The sequence below is a fragment of the Cyphomyrmex costatus genome, unplaced genomic scaffold, assembly GCF_001594065.2.
Source record: "Cyphomyrmex costatus isolate MS0001 unplaced genomic scaffold, Ccosl1.0 scaffold467, whole genome shotgun sequence".
Classification (NCBI taxonomy): domain Eukaryota; kingdom Metazoa; phylum Arthropoda; class Insecta; order Hymenoptera; family Formicidae; genus Cyphomyrmex; species Cyphomyrmex costatus.
The window spans coordinates 706,831-733,725 of NW_017278933.1; the positions used below are offsets into that span (position 1 = coordinate 706,831).

General features: G+C 30.1%; 1 protein-coding gene across 1 annotated transcript; it reads right to left on the bottom strand.

The window, feature by feature from the left end:
• Window positions 1-472: 472 nt before the first annotated feature.
• Window positions 473-26,122, bottom strand: LOC108777775 (cholecystokinin receptor type A). The gene is made up of 10 exons (XM_018544734.1): window positions 26,095-26,122; window positions 25,093-25,457; window positions 14,719-14,833; window positions 6,897-7,094; window positions 4,893-5,078; window positions 4,444-4,619; window positions 3,445-3,672; window positions 2,602-2,846; window positions 1,936-2,066; window positions 473-510 (listed from the first exon to the last, which is right to left on the bottom strand). Exons 1-10 carry the CDS (start codon window positions 26,120-26,122, stop codon window positions 473-475), a joined length of 1,710 nt encoding a protein of 569 aa, XP_018400236.1.
• Between the last annotated feature and the right edge of the window lie 773 nt (window positions 26,123-26,895).

A 26,895-nucleotide genomic window follows, 5' to 3' on the forward strand; every position in this document is an offset into this window, starting at 1 on the left:
ACGTCTACAAAAGCATTAATTTTTTTTTAAATTATTAACCGCGCGAACGATCAGTTTGTAATACAAAAATAATTCTCGACGCGAATCGGAAAGACACAACACGGATTTTTTTTTTCTTAATACAGATATTGATTTTTATAATCTGACTGAAGCTATAAAAAAATGAGATCTGAGTTTCTGTTAGGCCAAAGATTTTGTATATAAAACATTGGAAATCAGGTCACAGAACATTGATAATCACATCAACATTTCACTTCAGTCAATCGTATAGGAAGTGAAGATTGTCCACGCAGGAAGATCTCGATGAGCAATGAGACGGTCCAGCATGTGCGGGTTTCTTACCACTTGCGCCATAAGCAATCTTGTCGACGGGCGGCCAGAATATTTTCAGAAGAAAGTCTTCTTCCTCGCGAGGTTGAGACAGAGATACGTTCAGTCGCGCCGCCACGTCGCATAATCTACACGACTTATACTAGACACGATCTTCCTCCTCCAGCAACCGCACTACCTCTGAAATAATATTTCCTTATCGTGAAGTGACGATAGGATAATAAATAACAATGTCGATTTTGCGGATATCCAAATAATCCGGGATAATTATTTATTTATTTATCTAGATTTCCGGATAATCAAAATCTTCTCGAATGTATTTAAAATCTTTAATCTGAATCCGAACATATTAAGTTATAAAAAACGTACATTTTTGTATTTTTTTTGTAATCAATATAGGATACAAATATATATTTACATTATTTAAAATTGATTTTTGTCAAATAAATTCACTAATTCATATAGAGATTTCTTACTTCTCTTTCAATTAAAAATTTAAATTGTGATCATTGTAATCTTTTGTAATCGCATAATCATTATTTTGGATAATTTAGATTTTTAATTATACGGATATTTCCAGTTTTAGTGAAAACCACTTATTAAAATACATACCATTTTTCACACACATATACACATTTACACACGAGTTAATATTTTGCACAGATAAAATAAAGATTACGACGAAATACGTACTTGGTGAATTTTTGAGGATAAAAATGGGACAATGCATTTATTCATCGAGAGAAAAAAAAGAGAGAGAAAGGAAACTGTGTAGTATTATCCTCACAAGGTTCGGATAGAATATTTCGAGATAGCAGTGCTTATAATATCTATGAAATTCAATCATTACTGTTCATTACGTCATATACAATCCGCTTAAGTATTATACGTATTATATCTATTGCCGCATCAGTTATATAGTACTTGAATTTTCGTCGTGCGTCTAAATTCAATTATTATTAAAAATAGTAAATGTAGTAGTATTAAATCTTGCATTGCGACTTTGTATTTTACTGTCATTTTACTATCAGACACGCAGACCAAGAACATTTTCATGGAATAGATACAATAATTAAGCTTCGGACAAGTAGGAATTAGAGCAGGACTAATTGTTCATTCAAAAGTTTAGAGAAACGTACGGTATATGTATAGATGGTTAATGTAAACCGGTATCGTGGAAATTACATCGCGGGAACTCTAACGTGTATCACGAGGAACTAGCGGATGTCTGTGGCGGACCATTATCGATCACACGTTGATGCTTTAGTAAACTATTATCAACCAGACTAAACAAGAGGCAAATATTCGTTTTATTTATATATTTAATATACCTTAGGTGTAAACAGAAAGCGCGATTTTAAAACAAATACGAAATCTGTTAAAATATCACATGGTGAAAATGACAAAATCTCGAGTGTGACGGCATGCGACGTCGCGTAATACTATGATAATTTGACGGAATTTTGGCATAGTTATCTATACATTGTATCGCATAATAACACGGTATCATAATAGAATCTCCAAATTTGGGTTCGTGTTGCAACCGAATCTGGGAATATAATATAACGATAAAACAAAATGATCAATTTAGCAATGCAACGATACCTGATCTGGCGGCGAGAGACGCTTTGCCCAGATACACCGTTGAGTCGTTTCCACTTAATTCGCTGTTATTGCCAACTTGTCCGGCATTTCCGGTAGTCGCCATTGCGACGTCGCTGTGTCTGCAACCTACCCTAAAATAAAATGCACGCTTGTTTAGGCGAACGTTTATTTTCATTTTAAAATCGTGTGCACCGATCGATGTTAACTCCCGTGTGACTTTTCTCTTAAAATCTTGCAATTAAATCAATAAATCTTCTCATTTTGCCGAGGTACTTTTAAAAGTATTACGCAAAGTTCATTAACAAGGCACTAAGACTTTAATGCACATACACTTTCGTATTTTATAATTTTATAAACTCTATTTTATATTTAAAAGCATTTCATAGAGCAAACTTCGCCACTTTACGATTTTTGCCTAAAAGCGAGAACGTGTTAGCAAGTTTGGGGCTTAAGAACGGCTGTTACGTAATTGCAAGTCTTTCTATCCGATTGCGGAAGCTCGACGTATCTTCCGCGAAATTAATCCTGCTCTCCGTCAGCCAACTGGTACAACTCGTAAAGAGGGCCGACTTGATGGTGAAGCTTCGCCTTACTTCGTGATAAATCCTTTTAAATCACCGCTGTAACGAAAAAAACGTATACGCATGGCTTCGTCGAAATTTTTACCTCCAACAGCGGTGGCAGTCGAAGAGTCCGAGGAATGCTTGGCGAAATTTTCTGTTCATGAAGCAATACGTGATGGGATTGCAGCAGCTCGAGACATACGCCAATAATTGCACCAGGCTAATGCCAGTACTGCCGACGATCGAGTACACCAGTTCGGGCGAGAAAAGGTACCACGTATTGATTACGTGCAACGGTGCCCAACACACGAAGAACTCGAGGACTATTACAAAGAGCATCCTGATCACCTGCAACACCAACGGTATTTGCGTTCAATGCGGATATAAGTGACGGGCACAGTTACTTGTCTCAGAGGTGAACATGTTTCTAACCGGATCTCATATTACATAAAGCGAGCGCAGCGCGTTGTCTTATTGTATATTCCGGCACCACGAGTGCCGGCTCGCTTAAGCGTGGCATGATCAACGTCCCCGTGTGCGCGAGATTAAATCGTCTTACGTGCAAATATATACACGGATAACATTACGGTCCCTGTAAATATTATGCTCTGTATTTGCAAAGTAGGAATATAGGATTCTTTGGGAGGGAGTCGCGCGCACCAAATGGATAATAAAAGGTTAATACAGCCACGAAGCGCTGATAAACATCTTGCGGCTTGGCGTGCACCGCCAAGGCAACGCGTTTTTCCGACGCTTGCTCCAGATCCCACGATTTCGTAGAAACGAGAAACGCCGAACACTACGACGAGGGAACTTTACAATGCGCGCTTTATATGCATGCAAGGCGCACACGTGATCTTGCATTAAATATTTGATACGGAAATTGTGGTTCGCCACGCTGAGAGAGCAATCCAATTCGATCAATCAGGATTCCGTATATGTGTACCTTTTTCTTCGCCTCGATGCTCTTCCCCATGTAATTACTGCGTATCACGTGTTGTCTGGTGAGTGGACAAGGTGAGTCCTGCTGATCCTCGTTAGCGATATCCTTCGTGTCTCGCGTTAAGCAGCCACTTCCGTTCGCTCGTATTTGAATCCGGGATGCCTGAGACAAATCTGTACCGTGACACTTGCCAGTAAGCACCCTGGAGACTGCTGTCCGTGGTAACCGCATCTTCTTTTGAAAAAGGAGGAAGAGAAACGCGATATCTCGGTTAACCATTGTATAGGTAAGTTCGGTTTAAATGTTCTCAAGACGGTAGATAAATTAATTTGCCATGCTAATTTATTTAATATTTAGCCACAGGCTATATTTTATTGGATTATGAAATCTCAAATAAAAGAGCCAGGGAAAGTTAATGACGCACTTGGTCATTCCCGTAAATTACAATCGAAACCACGGTTTTGTTGTGTATTGATAAAGTGGTAATGAAAATAACAGAATTCAGTATTAATCTCGAGAATATAATTACAATATTATTAATACAAATATGTTTTAATACATTTATTAAATGTCATGTTTAATTATGTATTTTAAGCTTTACAGTGATAAAATAAAATGTTGAATCTCAAGCATTCGAAGTAAAAATATATAAAAAAAATTTCATACAATTTTAAAGTTATTTTTATCTCATTTTTCTGTTTGATAAAAATTTCTATTTTTCAGATTTGTTCGCATGTGGTAACAATTTTTAATAAAATATACTTTATGAAAAATAGTAAGAAAATAATTTTTATCGCTTTTCTATATTAGAATTCATTATTTAAATTTGGATCTCACAAGTCCAATATTACGATTACAGAGTCAAGAGGAAGTAATATTACAGATCAAATAATAATTAATGCATTAAAGCAATTAATGCATTCGACTTCTACTCTCAGTTTTCATTAATCATGATAATCGGAGTTTCTAACCCAAGGTGATGTTTGCTCAATATTTTCTCACCCTAGATGGTACACCTTGAGAAGTGCCTTGGAAGTGTCTCGAAGAAGACGAAAAGCTGCGCCGCGATCTCGAAGTCGGGCCGCAAGCGTCAAATACCATTGTCGTCCTCGCATCTTGATCATTATTATTGTTATAATTTGAGCCTCGAATCGTTGCGTTAGATTCCATTCTTCCGACTGTAATTCATAATATTTACAACTTTTGATCTTAATAGTATAAATCAATATAAAAATTAAATGATCAGAAAAGTTTGTTGATATGTTTCTCGTAAATTTTTCGTCCAATAGATTTTGTAACAAAATTAGCATAAATAAAATGAGATTGACATAGTAGCAGCTTCGGAAAATATTTCTCCAAGACCCTCGCGATGCCGACGCAGCAGGATTCGACACGTGAAAATTGGTACTGTCATATCTACGTCCCGTATATCGAAGCGACACTTCACTTACGTCTTCTGGTACATGTCGATGACTGTCGGATCTCAAGCTTCAAGCCACGCCAAAGTTTTATCGCTATCAGTGAGTAAGCCAAACTCATAAGCAGCAATGGTATCAGAAGCAGTGTACCGTCTAGGAAGAGATTGTAAGCTCTTTCGGCGCCGACACTCGGCCATTCCTCGCGACACTTACGCCTTCCTAAAATTGCCACATGATGCGAAAAAGTTCTTTAACCGTTCGACCGTAAAATACGTGGAGGTCTGATATAACTAAGAGAGAAGAGATCGTATTACCACCACAACCTCATCTTCTCTATTTTCTCAACGCAGAATAACCACACGGTTAAAATAAGGATCTAATTCCGTATTTCTTCGCGCGGAAAGCTTAGATGTAACCATTTAAAGTCGTTAATTAAAGTCATTAATTAAAATTAAATATTCATTTATTTGTTATTTGTAAGCTTCATTAATTAGCAAATAAAAAATTGCGTAATTTTTTTCCTTGTATCGTGATAAATTACATGTATATGTGAGATTTATGCTCAATAAAACTCAATAATGCTCGTCTCGTTGTATCCAATATATAATTTTCTTTTATATACAATATACATATACATAAACACTTAATCGATAATAAATTGATATTGCTGTGCAATTGACTTTCATTGCTTCAATATCGAGCTCAGAAAGTCACATATGGTATCGATTATATTGATATTGCTGCGCGGTTGACTTACAATATCTCAATATTAAGTTCGAGAAATGTCAAAGCAAGTGATTAGTATTGCAAGAGTTTCATCGTATAACATAACGTCTACATTGCACGGCTAAAACTGTAATTGTATACTATTACGTATCATTTAAGTAATTAAATTGGATTAAATAAAGTAACGATAGCAAGTGGACGTTATCGATTAGATTTTTTTATCTTAGAGAAGCAATATTTTATACAGAAATTGCAGAGTCGGTTATTATAGTTTGCGTAAATAATGATTTTTTATTTGAAAAAATGGATGATTTTTAAATATTATATGTAAATAATTGTATATATAGGATGTCCCATAATTCTCAATTAATATTTTTGAAGTGACAGACGATAGAATTTTGAACTAAAAGTTTCTTTTTCAATTTTGGCTCATTGTCAGACTATTATTTACCGAGTTATTAACGATTAAAATTGATATATGTATATATCAATTATATTGTGCCCATTTTATGCGACAATTGAATATTATATTAACAATCTACAATAAAAAGAAGAGAGTGCTCTACTGAATATACCAATTGAGTTATTAGCTTTTTGATAATCAACTTCGTATGACAACCGGCTACGGTCTTCCCTAATTCAATAATAAATTTCTGCGTAACAAATAAATGTTGAATAGTGACTAAATAAATATGTAATATAAATCAATCAATATGTAATATAAAACAAATTTTGCTAGTAATAATTATTTATTGTTTGTTATTTTGTTTAAAATATGTAAAAAGGTCTTTATTTTAATCAAAAAGCGTCCTGCTATAACAAAAAATTCATCGCACGAACAGCCTAATATTTTTTGGAATAAATGTTTAATATTGTTGAGAATTCAATATGCCAGTAGTTGAATATTATGTATATGCATAAGCTGTCGGCGAAAGAAATTCTCAGAGGAAGGCCAGGGTGGATGTTGGTATCAAATTGAGATGAAAATGTCGACACGACTGTTAAAGCTTCAATCTCAATCTAGCAAGCGATTGTAACAAAAATTGTTACAAATACTGTAAACGTCACTGTAAAATGTATATATTTCGTGACGTTCAAATGTTTGTGAATTATGTATTCATTTTGATTGATAGATATTCACTTAATTATTAAATTAATTATTAAAAAAACGAATCGGAGAAACAATGTAATCAGTTGTTAATTTTTTAATGTAAAATTACTTAGAAACTCATTATATGTCTGTCAGTTATTATTTTTTTTATTTATCTAAAAATCTAAAAATGAGGTAATTTTATAATAATATTTTCTTACCTCCGCTTAAGCTCTTTAATTGGGACACGATGAGAATCGGAATGTTCCATACGAGACTGAGAGTCCACACAACAGCAATCATTTTGTAAGCGTGAAACTGTGTTTGCCATCGTCTCGATTTTAATGGTCGGCAAATGGCAAAGTAGCGTTCGAGCGAAATGGCAACCAGCGTCCAAACACCCACCGACACTGACACGGCTGGAAAAAGCGTATCATTTAAATCGCATTGCGTTCCATCGCACACTTATTACCTGTTTTTGTGGATGCAGGACTTTTTTGTTTTTAACATTGCCGGTTTTTCGCAAAATGTAAGTCTAGTCTGCCTCACGCAGTAAAAAATTAATACGATTTTTTGCGTGATACGAAGTATCGACAGCCGATAGATTTGTAATATATACTTTTTTTCATGCGGATCAGTTTGAAATTAAAAATACATCGATAAATTTAACTGGTCTCATAATATATAAAAAAAAGAAAAAATATATTTTCCATTTTCTTTCGATGTAGGACAACATCGAACTAACTGTGAGAACACGTCCAATTGTTAGCAAAAAAATATCAATAGTCGATGATGGAAAGGAGTTCGACATTCAATAATAGAATCGGAGGATTGGAGCTAACTATCTGGACTACTGGTGTACGTAGCAAAAAATGAACGCACGTGACATGCACTCCTGCAGAGAAGCGCATTTACTCCGGTTCACTTTCTTCTCTCCTATCAGTCGTACAAAGGAATGGAGAAGTTTCGATTTAAAAGTGTTGCCAAACAATTTTCACGACCTCTACAGTTTAAAGTAAACATAGATGGAAAAAGAGAGGGCTTTATCTGAAATGTTCCCGGTGACCTCTAATCGAATTACAAAATTCTTTCGCGGCCTCGACCTACTTACAAAAATATTTTATGTCAAGGTTATTAATAGGAAATTCTTATCAACATGATGATAGGTTACAGAGATTTTATCGAATAGATATCCTTCACCTAATTGAAAAATCCGTTATTTATTTATCGCAATTTAATCCGATTGCGATGCAACATCACCACAAAGGTGGATAGTATCATTGCGTGTTAGCAAAAGAATGAAATTGAAAATACGTATTAAATTGAAATTGAAAGCGCTTACATTTATGTATATAAATCTCTATTTCTGGCGCACTAGTTTTTTAATACACTCCTTAGCTAATCTGATTTAGCTTTTTCTTAGTAAAAATGTCGAAAAAAATTATCTTTTATCATAGTTTTGTAATTTTTTTTATACTGTAAATTTATATAAATACATTTAAAGTTAAGTCAAAATTTCATCAAATCTTATTTAAAATTAACTAGAAATATGTAGAGAATTTTGTTATTTATTTCTCGTTCTTTAAAGTTTAATTTAACACAATCCTTTTTTTTAGTGAATATTATTGATACTGTCGCTAAGGAAAATCAATTTCAATTTACTAAGAATTTGTTGTTAAAAGATAAAATAGGATACCGCGTATGATCGCACTGTGTATGATTGCAGTCTACCCACGTTGTAATTATTTTTAATTTCAAAGATGCTCGTTTCTGCCCTTACGTTCTAATTACTTTTAATTTTAAGAACGCATGGCAATATATATATTTATATCGTTTTTGCAGGAGATATAATACAATTATTTCGTTTAACATAGATTTTTCATTCATTTAATACATCTAACGTCATTAAAATATGCATACGTTTTCATTTAATTGAGAATTATTCATTTAATCATTCGAACAAACGTGGTTCTCATTGAAACATTTCCTCATATTTCCGTCCAGTTTTTTTTCATCAGTAATTTCCGTTACTGCGTCTTTAATTATGACATTTTTAATTATAGAATTTTATGAATAATTATTTTCTACGTTTCACATTGTTAAATTAAGAAAAAATTCATAGTAACTCATTAAAAAGTGGACAAAAACAAAGGCGTGATTATATTGTGAGTTAATTTGACTATGGAAAAAAAATTAATTATATACTTTGTAAAAACAGAGTATGTAAGGAATTCATCCGAAAAATAATTTGCACAGAGTAGCGACAGTCGAAAAGTTAACAAAATTAACATACTCATTGTGCTACGCTCTGTTACGTTGATTGTACTTTTAAAAGAAGAAACCGTCTTTTATATGAATTATCTATTTTAAATGAAAACAGAATTAGTAGAATTTTGATATTTTTAAAGTAGCAAAAATTTAAGAATAAAAATTTTTGATTGTGGCATTAACTGTTTTTTAAACATTATTCTATACATCATTTATTTACTAATTAAATAAAAATTTTATTGCATTTTTAGACGTTAATTAATAATTAAAATTTGCGTGTTGTTTTAGAAGTTTTAAACTAATCATTTGTGTCTCACACAAGTTCACATAGTTGCTAGTTTTGAAACATCGCAGGAAGCTGAAATTCTTCGTCACTTTCATCCTTGTTGATATAAACTGCGAGAAAACACACGCCACATAAGATCAACGGACATGCTAGGTGACTAAATCGAGAAAGACATAAACCTTTGAACATCGAGTAGAACGTCGTCCTACAGTACCAATATGTTCCATAAATTTCCGCTGTTCTTCCTGAATATATTTCATCGTATGCCTTCATATAGTAAGATGAAAGTGCATCTATTCATCCTAATACGTTTGTGACCTTTGCCACTAGGGGTTTCGTTCAGGCCGTACCTCTGTCTTAAAGCCGGAAGAAAAACGCATTTCGACGAAGTTATCTCAAATTATAATTCTTTTTTCGTTGAAATAATATCGAGATTAATTCTCGAGAACATCTGTTGTCACTTTTATCGCTATAGCAGGGCATATAGTGATAGAAAAAATTGTAGCATTCGTCACTTTTGTGGAACGTCGTAATAAGTACCATAATAACTTGTATCTTAAACATGCGTCGTTTCAGCGAAGCCGATCACGTTCTTACAAAAATTTGCATAAAGACCTTTGAATTTCGTGTTACCAACGCATATTAATCGAGGTTATTAATGTACAAATTAATACAACTGCGGCACGGAGCTTGCTCATTATATGAAAATAGTACATGTACGATATGGAAATTTTTCGCGAACGGTTTCGTTACAATACGTTTCTATACATTACACTACTTTATTTGTAAAAGGTCGCCGTTAAAATCTCTTTATTTTGTATATATATATATATATATGAATAAAAAGCGGAACGTTGCGAATTGGATCGTTTTCAGACAGGACTGGCCACGTATATAATCCACGACAATGGAGGAAAAAAGGATGATTATATCCTACGCTTACGCTGTGACAATAAAAATGTCTTGAGAAAAGGAATATCTACGACAAGACGAAAAACGTTCATGCGATTTCAATTTCAAGGCAGATTTTCACCGAAAGAAGATTATCCTTATATGTATAACGTAACGTATCGCGCGTGTGTGTGTACCTATAATGTCTGTGTGTATCCTCGAAAATCCACGATTTTTTTGCTGTATGAACTATTTTTATTTAAAAAATTTACAATTTATAGAAATAAAATTTTTTTAATAAAATAGTGATACGCGACACTTTTATATTTTTGATTCTGTTTTGTATTTTTGATTCTTATTCTTGTTTACATACAATGAATTTATCCCAAATTCATTGTATGTAACCCTCAAGTTAATTAATATTAACATGAAAACGATTTGCGATATACGCAGTTCTTTACAGCTGTAATCTTATTGTATATGATTTAAAATCAATATACAATACAGACTAGAAGGAAGATATATATAAAAAGTAAGCGGCGGGTGGAAAATATTGATAGAAAATATTAAATTCAACCATTTTATCGTACAATATATTTCACCGGACCATCTCTTATCTTATACCTAATTCCATCTGAATATTGGATTAAGAGCATAAAACAAAATTTAATAGCGCGTTATATGCATCTGAAAAAGTATTCCGTGAACGTAATAAAAGTTCGCGTGATCGTCGAAGTACGCACGATCGTTTCCCTTTATCGGAGAACATTCGAGATGCGATTTTGCGAGAACGATATCATCGGTGGTGCGTTTAAATTCCACGAATGCGAACGCAGCGGTTATAATACACACCAGATATGCGTATACGCACCGGAATTGTCTCTTTTGGAACGATATCTCCCCACGACGGGAATTCGACTTCGAGTCCGCCGGTGCACATTAGTCATTCTCGTGAAACAACATAATTCCACAATATCCTATTGCCAAGCTCTTTAATACGTGGGAGTAATATTCAACGAGATTTAAATGATTCAGTATTTTGTGTGATACAAAATATATAAATAAAATTTCTCTCAATAATACATAAATAATTTTTTTTTAATTTTCAGTGCTCCTAAGTTTTTTTTGATTTATTTCAGGGATGTATATATAAAATTTTTTTTCGTTATTATGTAAATAAATTAAATTGTATGTAAACTAATAATAATTGAGAATAGTTTATTATTGTGTGTAATCAATATATCAATATGTGAAAATATTTTTAATATTTTGATAATCGATATACATATGTCTCTCGCGGTTATTATCATATAATTTTCAGATATATGATACTTCGGAGAGTAATTCATATGAAAAATAAATAATTAATAATTAATCAGTGCTGTAATGTTTGTATTTTATATACATTAAAAGAAAATAGCTTTATTGCTAGGATTTGTACAAATATATCAACTATATGACACAGAAAACACGTAATAAAAACAAGAAATTTTTCGGAAGACAAGAAAAATATTTAAAAAAATTTTTTATAAAATATAGAAAAATATTTATATATGTGTGTGATAAAACTATCATTTATAATTAGTCACCATCTCACAGATAAATTACGTTATCATATAGCGTATACACAGAGAAATTATTATATGTAGATACGTATTTACTATACACACATACACGTATATATGAATTACGATGTAGCTTAGAAAATTAGCATTAGATCATGCAGTCACTTGTATATGCATTGCGCAATGGTAATTTGCTGCTCGCTTAACAAATATATCATGCCTGACAACAACAGGCTTTTTTGAGTGTCGCGTTGGTAGCAGATTGATCGTCATATTAAAGATCTAGTGGCTTGAACAAGCGTTATTTACATAAAATATTAAATAGATTTAAATTATCGTATCAAAGAAATCATGTGCATTTAAGAATAAATTATATTGGTGTAAATAACAAATATGTATATATATACATATATAATATATAACTTGTATAATATTTATTATTTATTATATTTAATAATAACCTATTTAAGAAATAAAGAATAACTTATATTTGCGTAATTAATTTAATCTTAATAAATTTTATGTAGCTCTCTCAATTTTTAAAGTGTGCGACATTTTACTAGCACTTCATGCATCATGTCATTATTCGGAAATGTTATTACGCATCGTTGAGAGTAACAAAGACTCGGTGGACGAGGATGTTTCTCTAATGGTGTCGCATTTTACCTAGCATTGTATAATGCTTCGAAAGGAAAAGAGGTATATATATATATATATATATATGTACCTCTTTTCCTTTCGATATGCGATCTTAAAATTGCATATAGTAGAAGCGATTTCCGTAAAAGCTCGGATACGAACTACGTGCACTTTGACAACTGACTTATCAAAGTACCATGTATCTGTATTGCTATACTTTCAGGCGGAAATTCAATGTCAATGAAGATTTATGTCCCTGCGAGCATTGAGAAATGACGAATTTAGATCACGATAGATATTTGAAACGAAAGAGACACAGTAATGTCATAATATATGTTTATAATCTTTTAATCTGTATGTAACACAATTTTCACTTATTAGAAATTATTAAAAAATTATATTATGTGTTACATGTTAATATCAAAAGTATACGTATCAGAAGAAGAAAAAAGAATTTTTTTGTGAAAAATATATACAAGGTTTTTTAAAAATTAAAATTCACAATTTACCTAAAAAAGGTTAATTTAGGTAAAGAAAAATTAAATTGACTTGATTATAAATAAAAGTACATTTTGCAAGTAAATAATAAAACGATACGTTCTATCGTGATCATCTAAGCAATTGCGCTCCTTAATTGAATATTGAAGAGCTTCGTTGAAATAAAACAGAAGTTATACGCGGTGCGAAGTGTACAGTCTTAACTTGTACTCGATACTATTAATATTTCCCTTTCTCTGATAGAAAAGACGGAAAAAAAGAGTACAAATAAATTACGGAAGCGAATCTTTCGATTTTTCTCGCGCAGTCTTCCGCAGATTAAACCAAACCAAAAAAAACGAGCTATTTGTGGAAGACTAATTAGAAATTAAATTGGAATGTACAGAAGTTTATTTGTTACGCGACAGGTGTGTTCAATTTGGCGCAGACTGCTGTTTACATTATCGATAAAATAATGTGAGTCGGATTGAGATCATCTTAAACAACAAATAGTTTGTTTTGCATGTTAATCTACAGGAGCGAAGAAATTAACTTTTTACAAACCTAAACATTCTACTAATGCATTTGTTTTCTGTTATCTTTATTATTTATAGTTATTATTTACAAACCCTGATACACCTACGTACATACGCATATGTGAATACAATACACACACACATATATATATGAATTTTATATTTATTTATATTTCATTGTGTGTAAAAGCACTTTTGTAATTATAAATTAAACACGACAATTATAGTAACAAAAGTATGAGTATTACTGTATTTTGTTTTATAAAAAATAAAATAGCTGTTAAATTACTGGCGTGCTGTATTTCGCGTAATATGCATCTCTTTTATGAGAAAATGCTCGTAATTGCGCCACTACAGTAGTATTTATGCTAATATTTGTGCATAATAAAATTATGAATTTGTATACTAAAATAGATTTTAAAATGTAATTGAAAATTCTAGAAATATTTGCGCAAAGATTAATGAAATTTTATTTTTATTGATGAACTAAGCATATATTTATGTTGCATTATAAATGAAAGTAAAATTTACACACACACACACACATACACACGCACGCACGCACGCACGCACAAATTTTTTATTCTTTCAATGACGATGTATTTACATTTTTTTAAAATCAAACTCATGAAATCGCATAATTCTTTATGTTTACGGGTTAAATTTATTTTTACTTTGAAAACATATTTGTAAGCATCAACAATTGGTTTGGTTCCTCAGCCTCGTTATTCTAATTTTTTTTGAAAATGTCAAACTTTTTAATTAATCCTCTGCACCTGCAGGCATTATTTCGATCCTTAAATCTTGAGATAAGTAACAAGAAAACATGAATATAATATTTTTGAATGTCTAAAACCTATTAAAATCAGTGAGAGGTAGTTTCCATGGTTCCCTTGTAGATACTAAAAAATATGTCCAGACAGCTTTAACTTCGGCTCCATATAAACTTGAATAAATAATTATCCGCTTATACCAAGTAAATTAGCAGATTACCAATTTAGTGTCTTCAGTATCACTTATGGTAAAGTAGCAAAGTAACGATTTATGTATATATAGTACATTTCTTAGAGTAGAAATCTGTTGCTATTACTTTAACATGTTGACATGATTTATTTAAAACGATTACTTTTATTTCTTTACTTGGTAATCATCTATTTAATAAATTTTCTATGGCTCGTCTTGTAAAATATGGTATCTAAGAGAATAAGCGATAAACATCATTTTCGTGATTCTCACGACGCGACGTCGTATACGCGTACCGGGATTCACGAAAATTCTTTTATCTCTACAACGACAAGATGATGGGGCAAAAATTGGAGATGTTCATTTTCAATAATATCCAATTTTTATGTTATCCTGAAAACAATGAACCGATGCTTACCTTGGAAATACGGTATTAGTTTGCACATTGTGAGACCGAAAACGAAATTCTTGAGAATTTGACCCAGGAGAGTAAAAGGCATACAGAATACACCGAGCAAAAGATCCGATACAGCCTGAAACAGAAATCGGTAGTAAAATTTTGTTAATTGTTATTTTTGATCAGTTTGCAAAAAATAAAAAATGGATTAACGATCCGAACTGTTAAAGTATTAAACAAACAGTTGTACTTATAGGAAGATCAAAATGTAATTAATAATTTATCAAAAAATTGATTCCTCTGGATTTCATTTTGGGGAAGTGCAGAAACTATACGAGACGTTCAAACATCTTAGGCCAAAGTATCGTGGAAATAAATAACCTTATCGTTTCTTCATTCGTGTACTTTCTCGACTAGTGAGGCTACAAATAAAGGTGGTTTCGAGTCCAGGTCGATCGATCATCAGTAAACAACAAGAAAGTGGTTTTCAACAACACGATAAACTGGATGCTGGAAATTTTCAATTTTGCTCGTAGCCTGAAGATTCCAAATTTGTTTACATATTTTTAAATAATTATTGTATAGTACATATATAATATACATCTTTTTCGTTTATACGTACATGAAATTTAATGTATTATAACGCGTGACGTGATAAATATAATTTCCGTTTCTCAGAGCAAAAAAATTTTTGTGTGAGAAGACAGACTTTTAATTAAACTAAAATCTGATTTTGGAAAGCTCAAAGGAAGGAGAATTCTTATTTTTCTTTTTTTCAACGTTTACTAGTGTAATTTTAACAATGAAGATTTTTACTTTATTACAGATACATATATGACATAGTTTGTAAAGAAATGTAAATGTGTGATTAGGACTGCAAAGATCTCTCTGGAAGTAGACAAAGAGAGAGAGAGAGAGAGAGAGAGAGAGAGAGAGAGAGAGAGAGAGAGAGAGAGAGAGAGAAAGAGAGAGAGAGGATGAAAATAGGAAAATAAAAACTATTACTAATGTGCAAAAAACATGTACTGTAAGAATTACTGGATCAATATTATTATTACGCAACCATGACTTTACTAAATGTTATTAGGTAGCCGAGCTTTCATTCTGTGCTGTTATATTTTTGATGTTGTATTCGAACTAAATAACATGTAAAATTAATGCATAAAAAATAATTGATATTTTTATAAGGATACAAAATATACAATATAACAGAAAGCAATATCTAAAATAATTTTTTTAGCATTACTAACGACTGTAAATTTACATACTTTTATTTAAGATAATATTTCTTTATAGACATAGAAAATGTTATATTCGATGAAATATGAATAGAATGATTTAGTAAATTAAAAAAAATTAAGAAAATATATAAGGTGTTTCTCATACTGTATCAATAAATTAAAAAATAAGAGGAACAAAGTAATATCAATATAAACGAAGCACCACTACACGCTTTATACTTAATGGCTTCGCCAAACTTTTATTCTTTGCGTTTTGCGGTCCAGCTATTCTGCCAAGCAGAAAGTTGAAAAGTCACAAGTTTAATAACTGTTTCCAAGTAGTCGGACGTAACACGTTTAGACGGAACAGTTACAAATTTCTTGTTAGAAGAATATTTAAACTTCTCAATCGTTTGTAAATTTTGATCTTCGCAAGATGCTCATATAATTCAATACATATCATACATATTAAAAGTAGTTTATATTAAGGAGCAAATTTAAAATTAACTAAAAATTAATGTTAACTAAAATTAACTAAAATTTTTTTTATATATATATTTAGTTGATAGAAATTAATTAAATATTTCTTAAAATATGACTTTATATTACTCGCTTTCAATAATTTTTGAAAAACATTTTTAAAACAAATCTAATATTTAATTGGAATGAAATGTAGCAGTTAAAAAATTTACGAGAATAAAACGATAGCAGATACAGAAGAGAAACTAGGATGTTTATACTCGATACCGATTTAACGATTTCGGTTGATCGAAAAAATTATGAGTATTTTTAAACGTAGAGATGTATTATTTTATCGTGATAAAAATATTACAGCTTGTACCAATGTTTACGCTGGTTATCGTCTTTTAAGGAAGAAACATCTGTGAGGAATAGGCTTAAAAATGGCGCGATAAGCGTAGATGTTATAATCCTGACTGCGTTTTACGAAACATGAGTGGTTTCATATTACATTTAGCACGTTCAAACGTCCAAAGGAGACTTGTTGTAAACAGAAATTATGATTTTCCAACAAGCTCTCTCTCTCTCTCTCTCTCTCTCTCTCTCTCTCTCTCTTCAGCAGCATGGTTATATTATAATTCTACATAAACACGTAGTTATGTTTTTTAAAGTGACGTTCAGAGAAATATTACAAAATTGTATGAAAATTTTTATGAACGTCGTGACTGCCTTCAGTTATAGACTCATAATACCATGTATTAAAAAAAATTTTTTACATATTTAAAAATATTGCACAGCGAATGGTGAAGATGTCTTCTTTTTCCAACCTTATTATATTAAGAAGAATATTTTATCTCGCAAAAAAGGTTTAAACAGTAGAACTAATCAGTTTTAATTTAAAATACAAATAATTCCAAATTAGAATAAAAGATTCTTATTGGTTAGAATAATTTTTTTTTATTCTAACGTTGTCATGTAAGTGGCAGATTTTTCCAATGCGTTATACGGCCTGCATACAATTGAGAGTAAATTTTATCTCAAAATATTCAAGTTTTGTTACTTTATTCGATTGTCATACGAAATGTAGGAACCATCACATTCGACATCTTGATTTCTTTTGTAAAAAAAATCGTTTTTTATTCTTTTATACACGTTTCGTATTTTTATTGTATATCTATCTATCGGTGCACACATTTATGTTTTATAAATAGATAAATATGTTTCAGTATCATTATATATTAAAGTTAATTGTAAGTTTATTATCAGATATCACAGCATATATTATATTTAGTTAGCGCTTATTTTGAAATCATATTATATATTATAATCGTTGCATACAGTTAATTTATAAAATATTTTAATAAATACCTATATATACGTATATGTGTTTATATGTGTAACTATAATATATATATGTATGTATATATATAAATATATATATATAAACATTTTAACATTTATCGATATGGTTATAATGTGATTTTTGGAATAGTTAACTTACTTATATAAATAAATGAAAATATGGTACAATGTTATTTGAATATTGAATATCGATTCAAATATATATAAAATTCGTCAACGATAATATTGAAACTTTCAAGTCATAAGTTATATATGCATATAAATTTTTTAAATGTTAATGCATACACGTATATTAATGTATTCTATATCATAGAATTAATTTTTAACATGATATAGAAGAGTTTGAAAAATCTACATTTATATGTGAAATCTAACTCCCTATTTTAATTGGCAAATATACAGTTTTACTTCAAGTGAGCAAAAGTTTTTGTTAAAAATTACGATACGTTGAGTAGACTATAGTAGTGAAATGGACTATCTGAAATTCAATCTATCTGACAGCGTTAATTGATTTTTGTCCAGTACAAGGAGAATTGATTTATCCATTCTATTTACTTTCCTGTGAGTCCATCACAAAATAAATGATTCTAATTGGGATTATTTGACCAAAAAAGAAATAAAACTTCATTCTCTCTCTGCCTCGGGATTTCTGATCAGACCAGGCGCAGTTGTTAAACAAAAGAAATGTGAAAGCATCGAGTTTGCACACAGCGTTCCAGCATTGAAATCGGAGTGCATACTTGTGTTTTTTATCTGGAAAAAAATATTTATATAGATTTTTACGAGCAAGAGTTGAAAAAGCTTCTTATTCAGCAGGTGTCTATTTAATTTTTGTTATAATAAAAATTATTTTAAAAGATTTAACAACTTATATTATTGGAAATAATACAATTAACTTAAAATAAAAGCATATGTATCTTTTTTATAAAAGTAAAAGATAAAATATTCAACCGTTTAATTCCTTGTATTTATGAATTTGTTATATTAATGGGAAAAAATATAAGAATAAGAGATGCAAATATTATAATTGTTTTAAATAATAGTAGATATAAAATACGTTATTAATTTTGTAATAATAATAAATAGAATATATATACATTTTTCAATTTATATCATATTTTTTATATCATAAATATACAGGAAACGAGTTTTTAAAATCGTACAAAGCAACAGATCTTATTTAATTGCAAGTAATTAGTTGAATATTTTTTAAGATTTGTATTTTAATGATGCATCCCCGTTAAATTATTGTAACGAAGAATCTTTCAAATTTTTTATGCCAGATAAGCTCATAAACAAATTGTCTATAAATCTATACTAAACAACTTGCTAAGCTATAATTTTAGTCGGTAATTACCAGAGCAGAAATACGTATCTAAAATTTGTTAACAGATTACAATACACATTGTACATTATGGAAAATGTGGGATTATAGTTTACCATTTATCGACAAAATTTGCGTTTTCGCTATGAAGAATATTTCACTACGTTTATCTCGTCCGTGAAATTTTGTTATGTTGAATTTTTTTTTATAAATGCAATTACAGGCTTCTTTCAAGATATAAAAGTTTTATATCTTCGATTTCTGCTTTCAGCAAGATATCCAGCACAGTAGATGCATTGAAAACTCGTAGGCTGCTAGTAATATTGCAAATAACGTCTCTGTTGTTTATATAACTCCTACGATAGTTATTTTTCAATTTTATTTTATTTTATTTTAATTACTTCCTCCGCTTTCGTTACGATAAACTCGATCGTGGAAATGTCATATACTTGTCACCTTTGGCAGTTAATTGTTAACTGACTCCTACACGCGAAATAGTTTTCGGCCCTTTCAATTGCCGACCCTCTGTCAGAGACAGATTCGAACCTTTACGTCACTAACGATGAAATCAATGAAGCGAGATAGATTAAATTGAATCATATGTGCTAGAGATCTTGATTTAAGTTTGATATAAATTTTATAAATAAATATGCAGTATATATAATCTATTGAGAGAAGTGAATGGGGAAATAATAACAAATATTTCAAATAATCGATATTTCTAAAAGTGATAAATAAGCGTGACAAAAGAAATGTACAATATGTTGTACAATATATGGATCAGTTATTTTACTTCCTAAATTGTTATGGTTATAAAAATCATGTTATAAAAATAATTGTTATATATTAATTTAGTAGTTTTACGTACATTGAACTAATAGGAAGTTGAAAGGGAAACCAGATGATGGATATTGAGTCAGAACAGAGTATCGATCATTTCTAATTGATAGACATATTAGCGTAGCATTTAAACAGTCTCAAAACTTTGACATTTACCATACGAATAATATATTTAAAAAATGTACTGCTGCGAAACAATTTGCGCAAAATTTTTATATCATATGTTAGATCAATAAAAGAAATTCTTGTTTGTACACGAAACTATATAAAAAAAGGCATGTAGATACTCGAATCCATTTATAGATGTATTATTATTAAATTCTAAAATTTTATAACTTAAGATACAGTTCAATTTTTATTATTTCCTTTTTTATCATTTCAAAATCTGCAAATTGATGCAGGATCGTGACGTTGGTTATAACTTGATATACGTGCCTAAGCATTATTATGGTATTTTTTTCTTTTGTAATGTCAAAAACACATTCACGTAACATACACAACTAAAGCTAATGCTATTTAGTCAGTACATATTATTTATGATAACTTGGCATTATACTCTCTTGGAACTCGAGAGGAGTCTGTGCTCGCGATGTATGATACATGTGATGGAAGACAAAGGTCATAATGACACTAATGACGACGAATTTAAAGCGGATGATGTCATTTGCAGTGGTCCATATGAATACGCGAACTCTTTAGGATTTAAATCGAAGATTATTGTATATTCTCTAAAATTTTCCACAAATAACTTTTTCAGCGCTAGTCAAAACACTAGCGGGAAATAAACGACGTGTAAAGGTCGTAAAAAATACTTGTGATTAAATTTACATTCTGCGATATTTACATACGAGTTTCAGGTTTTCGTTTTATGATACCAAAAATACAACCGATATCGAAAAGCGTTTTATCGTGTACAATCTTTTGGTATTGCAAACTACACAGAATATTTTGTGTACTAGGTAACAATATATCGCTGATTTGCCTATACAATAAGCACAAGATAAATATATAAAAATAGATATTTTATATTTCGAAGAAATTAAATTAAATTTGTTTGCTCGATTTTATTTACTTGCAAAAATATTACACGATAAGTTGGTATCGATACGATAATCTGTTTAGTTCACAAACACAGTGAATTCATATAGCATATTATATTTATTGACTACATTTCCGGGAAAGCTTCCCGGGCGGCGCCAAGCCGAAGTTTCTGCTAAGGCGCTTATCAGTACGATGAATCCTTGTTGAAGGAAGATTGCGGAAATACAAAACACAAAATAGAATATTTGGAAAATATATGCATTAACATGAGCGCGCTCACGAGAGAATTTTGTTATAATAAAAAATACTGTATCAAGACAATCGAGAGCCGACAATCAGTATGGGAGATTTATATACTGACAGAATTCGTAGTTATATTTATTCGAGTAATACTAACGCGATTTGTAGCCAAAAGTGAAAATATTGATCTTTTTCTTATACTTTAGAGTGTCATGCTAAAAGAGTTCACAAGTTTTATATTTAAAAACCAAAATTGAAAAAATTGTAGCCAGAATTCTGTTTATTAAAATAACTGTAGATTACCATATAGACTCTGTTAGAACGAACGAGAAATATCGCTGGAATTGCGATAAATTATTACGATACTTTTTCTTTAAATGTCATGCTGTGTTTTATATTTTAAAATTATTAATTATTAGAATTTTATTTTCAAATTACATACATATATATATATATATTTAAATCGTACTATTGTTAATATCATAAATTAATTACACTCCTGTCACATTGTGTTATTCCGTAACGTATTATTTAACGTATAAAATTTAATGTATAAAATATCATGTCAAAATTTATTTTTTTTTAAATGTTTGTAATAAGGCTCAATATGTTTTTAATTTTCGATAACCACAAATTTACGATAACATTTATCTAATTATAAATGTACATTATTTTATATAATGTCTGTTTCCAATATTTAAAAAAAATATTTTTTAATAAGATTTTGTATAGTACCGTTATGCTTATGAGATTTGAATAGTATAAATACCATGAGCTTTCATAAGGATGAGCTGTAATAAGGATTTGATTAAATATCAACAGAGTAGTATGCTTTTCATTATCAGTTAATATTAAAACATAATAATTACAATAAAAGTACTATTAAGTAAATAAAATCTTCCTGCATAAAATTATAATAAAAATTTGTATAACGAACAATTTTTAAATTATTTACAAATTATATATGAATTATGGTTTTATTATTTTCTTATGTTGATAATATATAATATAATGGTGCCTAAAATAACTTGGTGCAATATAACAAGAAGACCGTAAAATTATATACTGTCAAATATTTTTATCAATCTATGATTAGATTTTTTTTAGTATAAATTTTAATAAATCATTTTATTCGCATTAAAAATTTTTTACATTATTTTTTTGTAATTAGATAATTAAGGATACGTTATTTGCATCTGAAATAATTGATTTCTCAGAAACTACTTTTTAATTACTTATTATAATTATAATGAAAAAAGTACATATAAATTAGTTCTACTCTTGTTCTCTGTTAGGAACTTTAGTTACTAAATTTTTAAAACCTTCCCAAAAACAATTTTAGATTTTTTTATGCATTAGGGTTTTGTGTTTATAAATACAGTAATTCTTACGATTAGTTTATAGATAAATATTTAAAAATAGCTCTTATTCGTAACTGTATTTTATAACAGTGATAACACGTGTACAAATCATATATATTTTTGCAAATAGTTTTCTATTCAAACAATGTTTTCACGTATCTGTATGAACTAAAAATGCAAAAAAAGAGTTAAAAAATCTACATTTCGAAATGCAAGTTGTTTGAATACTTTGATGTGGAGATGAGCAGACAAAAAATAGTAAAAAAAAAGGAACTGAACCCTATTTATCAGTTTCAATATTTTTGCCACTGCATTTTAAATATTTGTAAACAATATTTGCATTATTTTTGTGCATTGTGCTTTTTCTTTTGCAATTTGTAAAAGCGCAACTAGAACTTTTTATTTAATATAAATATTCAAAAACTCATATATTTCTTCGCAAACAATTTCGATGCACAGTGTATGTAAAAAAAACGCCTAAAATATTTTGATTACACTTTCATATCTTGCGCACAAATGAACGTATCGTAAAACAAGCAATATATTTCGAATGTCTATGGATCGGATAGAAATAAAATATATCGAGGTTAAAGATTATACGGTCGTTTTAATGGATTTTCATTTATCGATAAAATATTAACAATATATTCTACTGTGTTTTGTAATACATTCTATCAATTATTTTTATTCATACCGTATTTTGTTGTTGTCATTTCTGCGTAAAAAGATTATCAATATTTAAAAATTACACTCTTTTTAAAGATAGATCTATCGGATTATGAAAATATATCTTGAACAATTTAGACATTAAGTAAAATGTATGTTCTATGAGTGATTGACATCGATAAATTTTGATTTTGCATAAGCTGAAGATTTTCTTACGTGACAATTTTGTATAATAAGGTAAAATATTGATAACCTAAACGCCGTATAACGTCTGCAAATATTCTTTAAAGAAAGCCCACTTTAACTCTGATCAATTGTTTGTCCTCATTGAATACGTAGCGAGAATAGGTCTTAGGTTCCCGATATTCACGAACGTGACCAACATTTTTCTTCCTTCTGGAAGAATGATGACAATGCTAGCGTGACGAATCACTAGCAGCCGGTGTAGCCGAAAAAATGGTGCTGTTGGCAGTTTTTCCCCACATCACTCGTGCGAAATATGCAAAAATGCTCTGGCAAACAGATGCGCGCAGGACATTGCAGACCCTTGAATCTTCTGGTCTCGTTGCCTCTTTTATCATTCTTTGTTTTTATTTATTAACTCACACGCAAGCCAGCGGATATTTTTGCTCGCATAGAAACCTGCATGGGACATTGTTAAAGTTGCAAGAAATATTTCATTGAGCATATATGCAATATTATATTTTATCTCGTATCTGATTTGAAAAATCGTTTAAATCTATAGATGGAATGTTTGTACATTATTTTTAAATAATGCTTTAACCGCGCGGGAATTGAAGGATGAAAAATTACTGTGTCAAAAATAGTTGATTTAAAGTAATTAGGGAAGCAACATTATATATATAAATATATGTTTTTCTAGCATATATAATTCTCTTTTCATATATTGTATCATATATTCGGATCACAAAAAATTTTATATCGAATGTAATTAGATTATTATCCGAGATATGGACTTATTAAAAAATAATTATAGTTTATACCATATATTTAAAGAGTAACAATTGTGGTTCTGTGAGATATGTGAGATTAAATTTAATATTCATAATTACCATGTTAATTAAAAGAGTTTACTAATATTGTCTATTTATTATAAGTTATAAACACGGTATGCATGATTAAAAATTTACTGACTGAATTTTAATAATTTTTGAATAAATATATGGAACATAGTGTCATATAATCTGTTCATCTCAGGTAGATTCAATTAAGATAATTCCAGAGCAATCTAATGTTATCGCATGTTGTCAGTAATGTCACCGAGATAAACAGCTTTGGATGAACCTGTTACCGCATGCTGCCGCCAAATACTATTGTGTGCAAAATATGAAAGCTAATTTGCGAGATCTTCGATGAACAATTTCCGCAGCATTGTCTGCATCGATAATGGAATATGCTATTAAAATAGTAAATAATACATTTATGAACAAAAGGTATTTAAATATTTTTCTATAATACATAATTGTAATTATATTGTATTTTATAGTAATTATGATGTATTTCACACCTGAAAATTTTGTTATTTGTTTAAAAAAGTAATACATCATTTACTTTTTACTAGGAACACACAAATCGTTAAATACTTCTTAATTCTGTTTATTAAATCTTAAAATTTTGTAAATTAATCTATCGATATTAAATATTCGATATGAAGGAATAGAATAATTTATTTTATAAATTTATAGCTATTTCACATTTTGTTTATGTGCATATTATACTCATATTATTCTAACTTTTTTTAATGTACCCTCCCCCCTATAAAAAAATCAGAGTTAATGTATTGATTACCATTTATGGAGGAACTATATCAGCCGTTTTTTTATATCTAATAATAAGTGCGAAATAGAGTATAGAGACTTACCAAGTTCAACAGATAAACATTTGTCACCGTGCGCATCCGTTTGTTCCTCGCCAAGGTAATAAGCACTAAAGAATTTCCCACGATGGAAAGGAAGAAGATAGTACCATACAGTGGTATAATAAGATTCTCCAGGAGACTGTCTTGACCTGATGACTGTGGGATGATTGGCGAGGTGATGTTGATAATTTTAGACGTGACGGTGGAGAATCGGGGAAAGCTGGTAACGATCGATGGGTCGTCATCGACCTCTAAAGCACCGAAATATTCTGTGGAAACGGGGTTATCGGACAGGTTGCACCTCTGAATCGACATTTTCTTGTCATTCGTGCTCTTCGATCTTTCGTTCCCTCCCTCATGCGCCCATGCTAGCGAAATATATTCCGATAGAGCGAATGTTATATTCCTCTGAGAGATGTCACTTTATCAAACTGTTATCACACAACTGTATTCGTGAATGTTTTGCTCACTGTTTGCTGGTTCTCTAACATTTAGAACTACAGTCCAGAACAATGCTACGATAAAATCAATATTTTTTGCACGTTTGAAGCATAGTTTCACATTTTGCGATTTTTTTCACATTTTTGTTCACAGTTTGATGAAACATTTTTTTAAATAAATTTTTTACCGATAATTATTGTAGCATTCTTTTGAGCAATACATATTATTATCTTGCAGTTTAAAATAAATTATAAATATAATAGTGATTGTCCTCATTCGCAATAATTGCAATTTTATTTGGTCTCTTGAACTTGCGATCATCTCTCTCGATGAACGTCTGTAAACAGAACAAAACATATAAATTAATAAGTGTTAGGTAATAATTATGTGAGTAATATGATTATATACACACACATATTATATATGTATATTTATAATATAAATTGTGAGCATGTATACGAGTATATATAGGATGTACGAAATGTTATACCATTTAATTATCTCATTACAATTATACTTGTAGAGTATCGGTTTTTTAACTGTATAAGCAAATTCTATACCTACTTCGTGGAAATTCTATTAGGTGTGGCATTGCGAGATGAAATTAGGCGTAAGTGAAGGCGCACACGCCAATTTGTGAAATGCCGAATGGCACACGAAATGTCATCATTTGCTTTACATATAATACATTTATTTTTAACAAAATTAGTACAAAACTGCTATAGAATTAATTACCAAAATATGACAAATCTCTAATAGATAACATTTAATATGACCACCATTTTGTTTCACAATCTTTTAGAGACGCGTTGTCTTTTTTGATTATTTTTCAATGTTCAAATTTTCAAATATCGCACAATTGCACGATATACAATAGGTTGGGACGTCTCTGAATCTCTATTATAATCTTTGTTTCTGCGAAAAACAATACAATTTTCACTTAACGCTCAATATTTTAAATCAACTATCCGTTGTCCGCCATTTCACACAAATGGGTGTGTACTTTTACTTACACCCAATTCCGATTAGTAATACCACACCTAACAGAATTTCCATAAAGTACAAAATGTGTGTTCGTACAGTTAAAAAAAATCGATACTCTAAATACTAAGAAATTATTTATTATTTCAATCATCTATTATTGACACGTATTTAATTAACTATTTAATATATTGATAACTCTCTCTTTCTCTTTTTGACGTTACTTTTTAAAATACATTATGTAATAGGTATGTACATTTCATAGTATATTATAGTAAGGCCAAATATTATTAATTGCATCTTGCATTTTTTTATTTGTATTAATATTAATTATCATTATTTATGTGATATATTCGTCATTAAAACGTAAAATATATACACGCA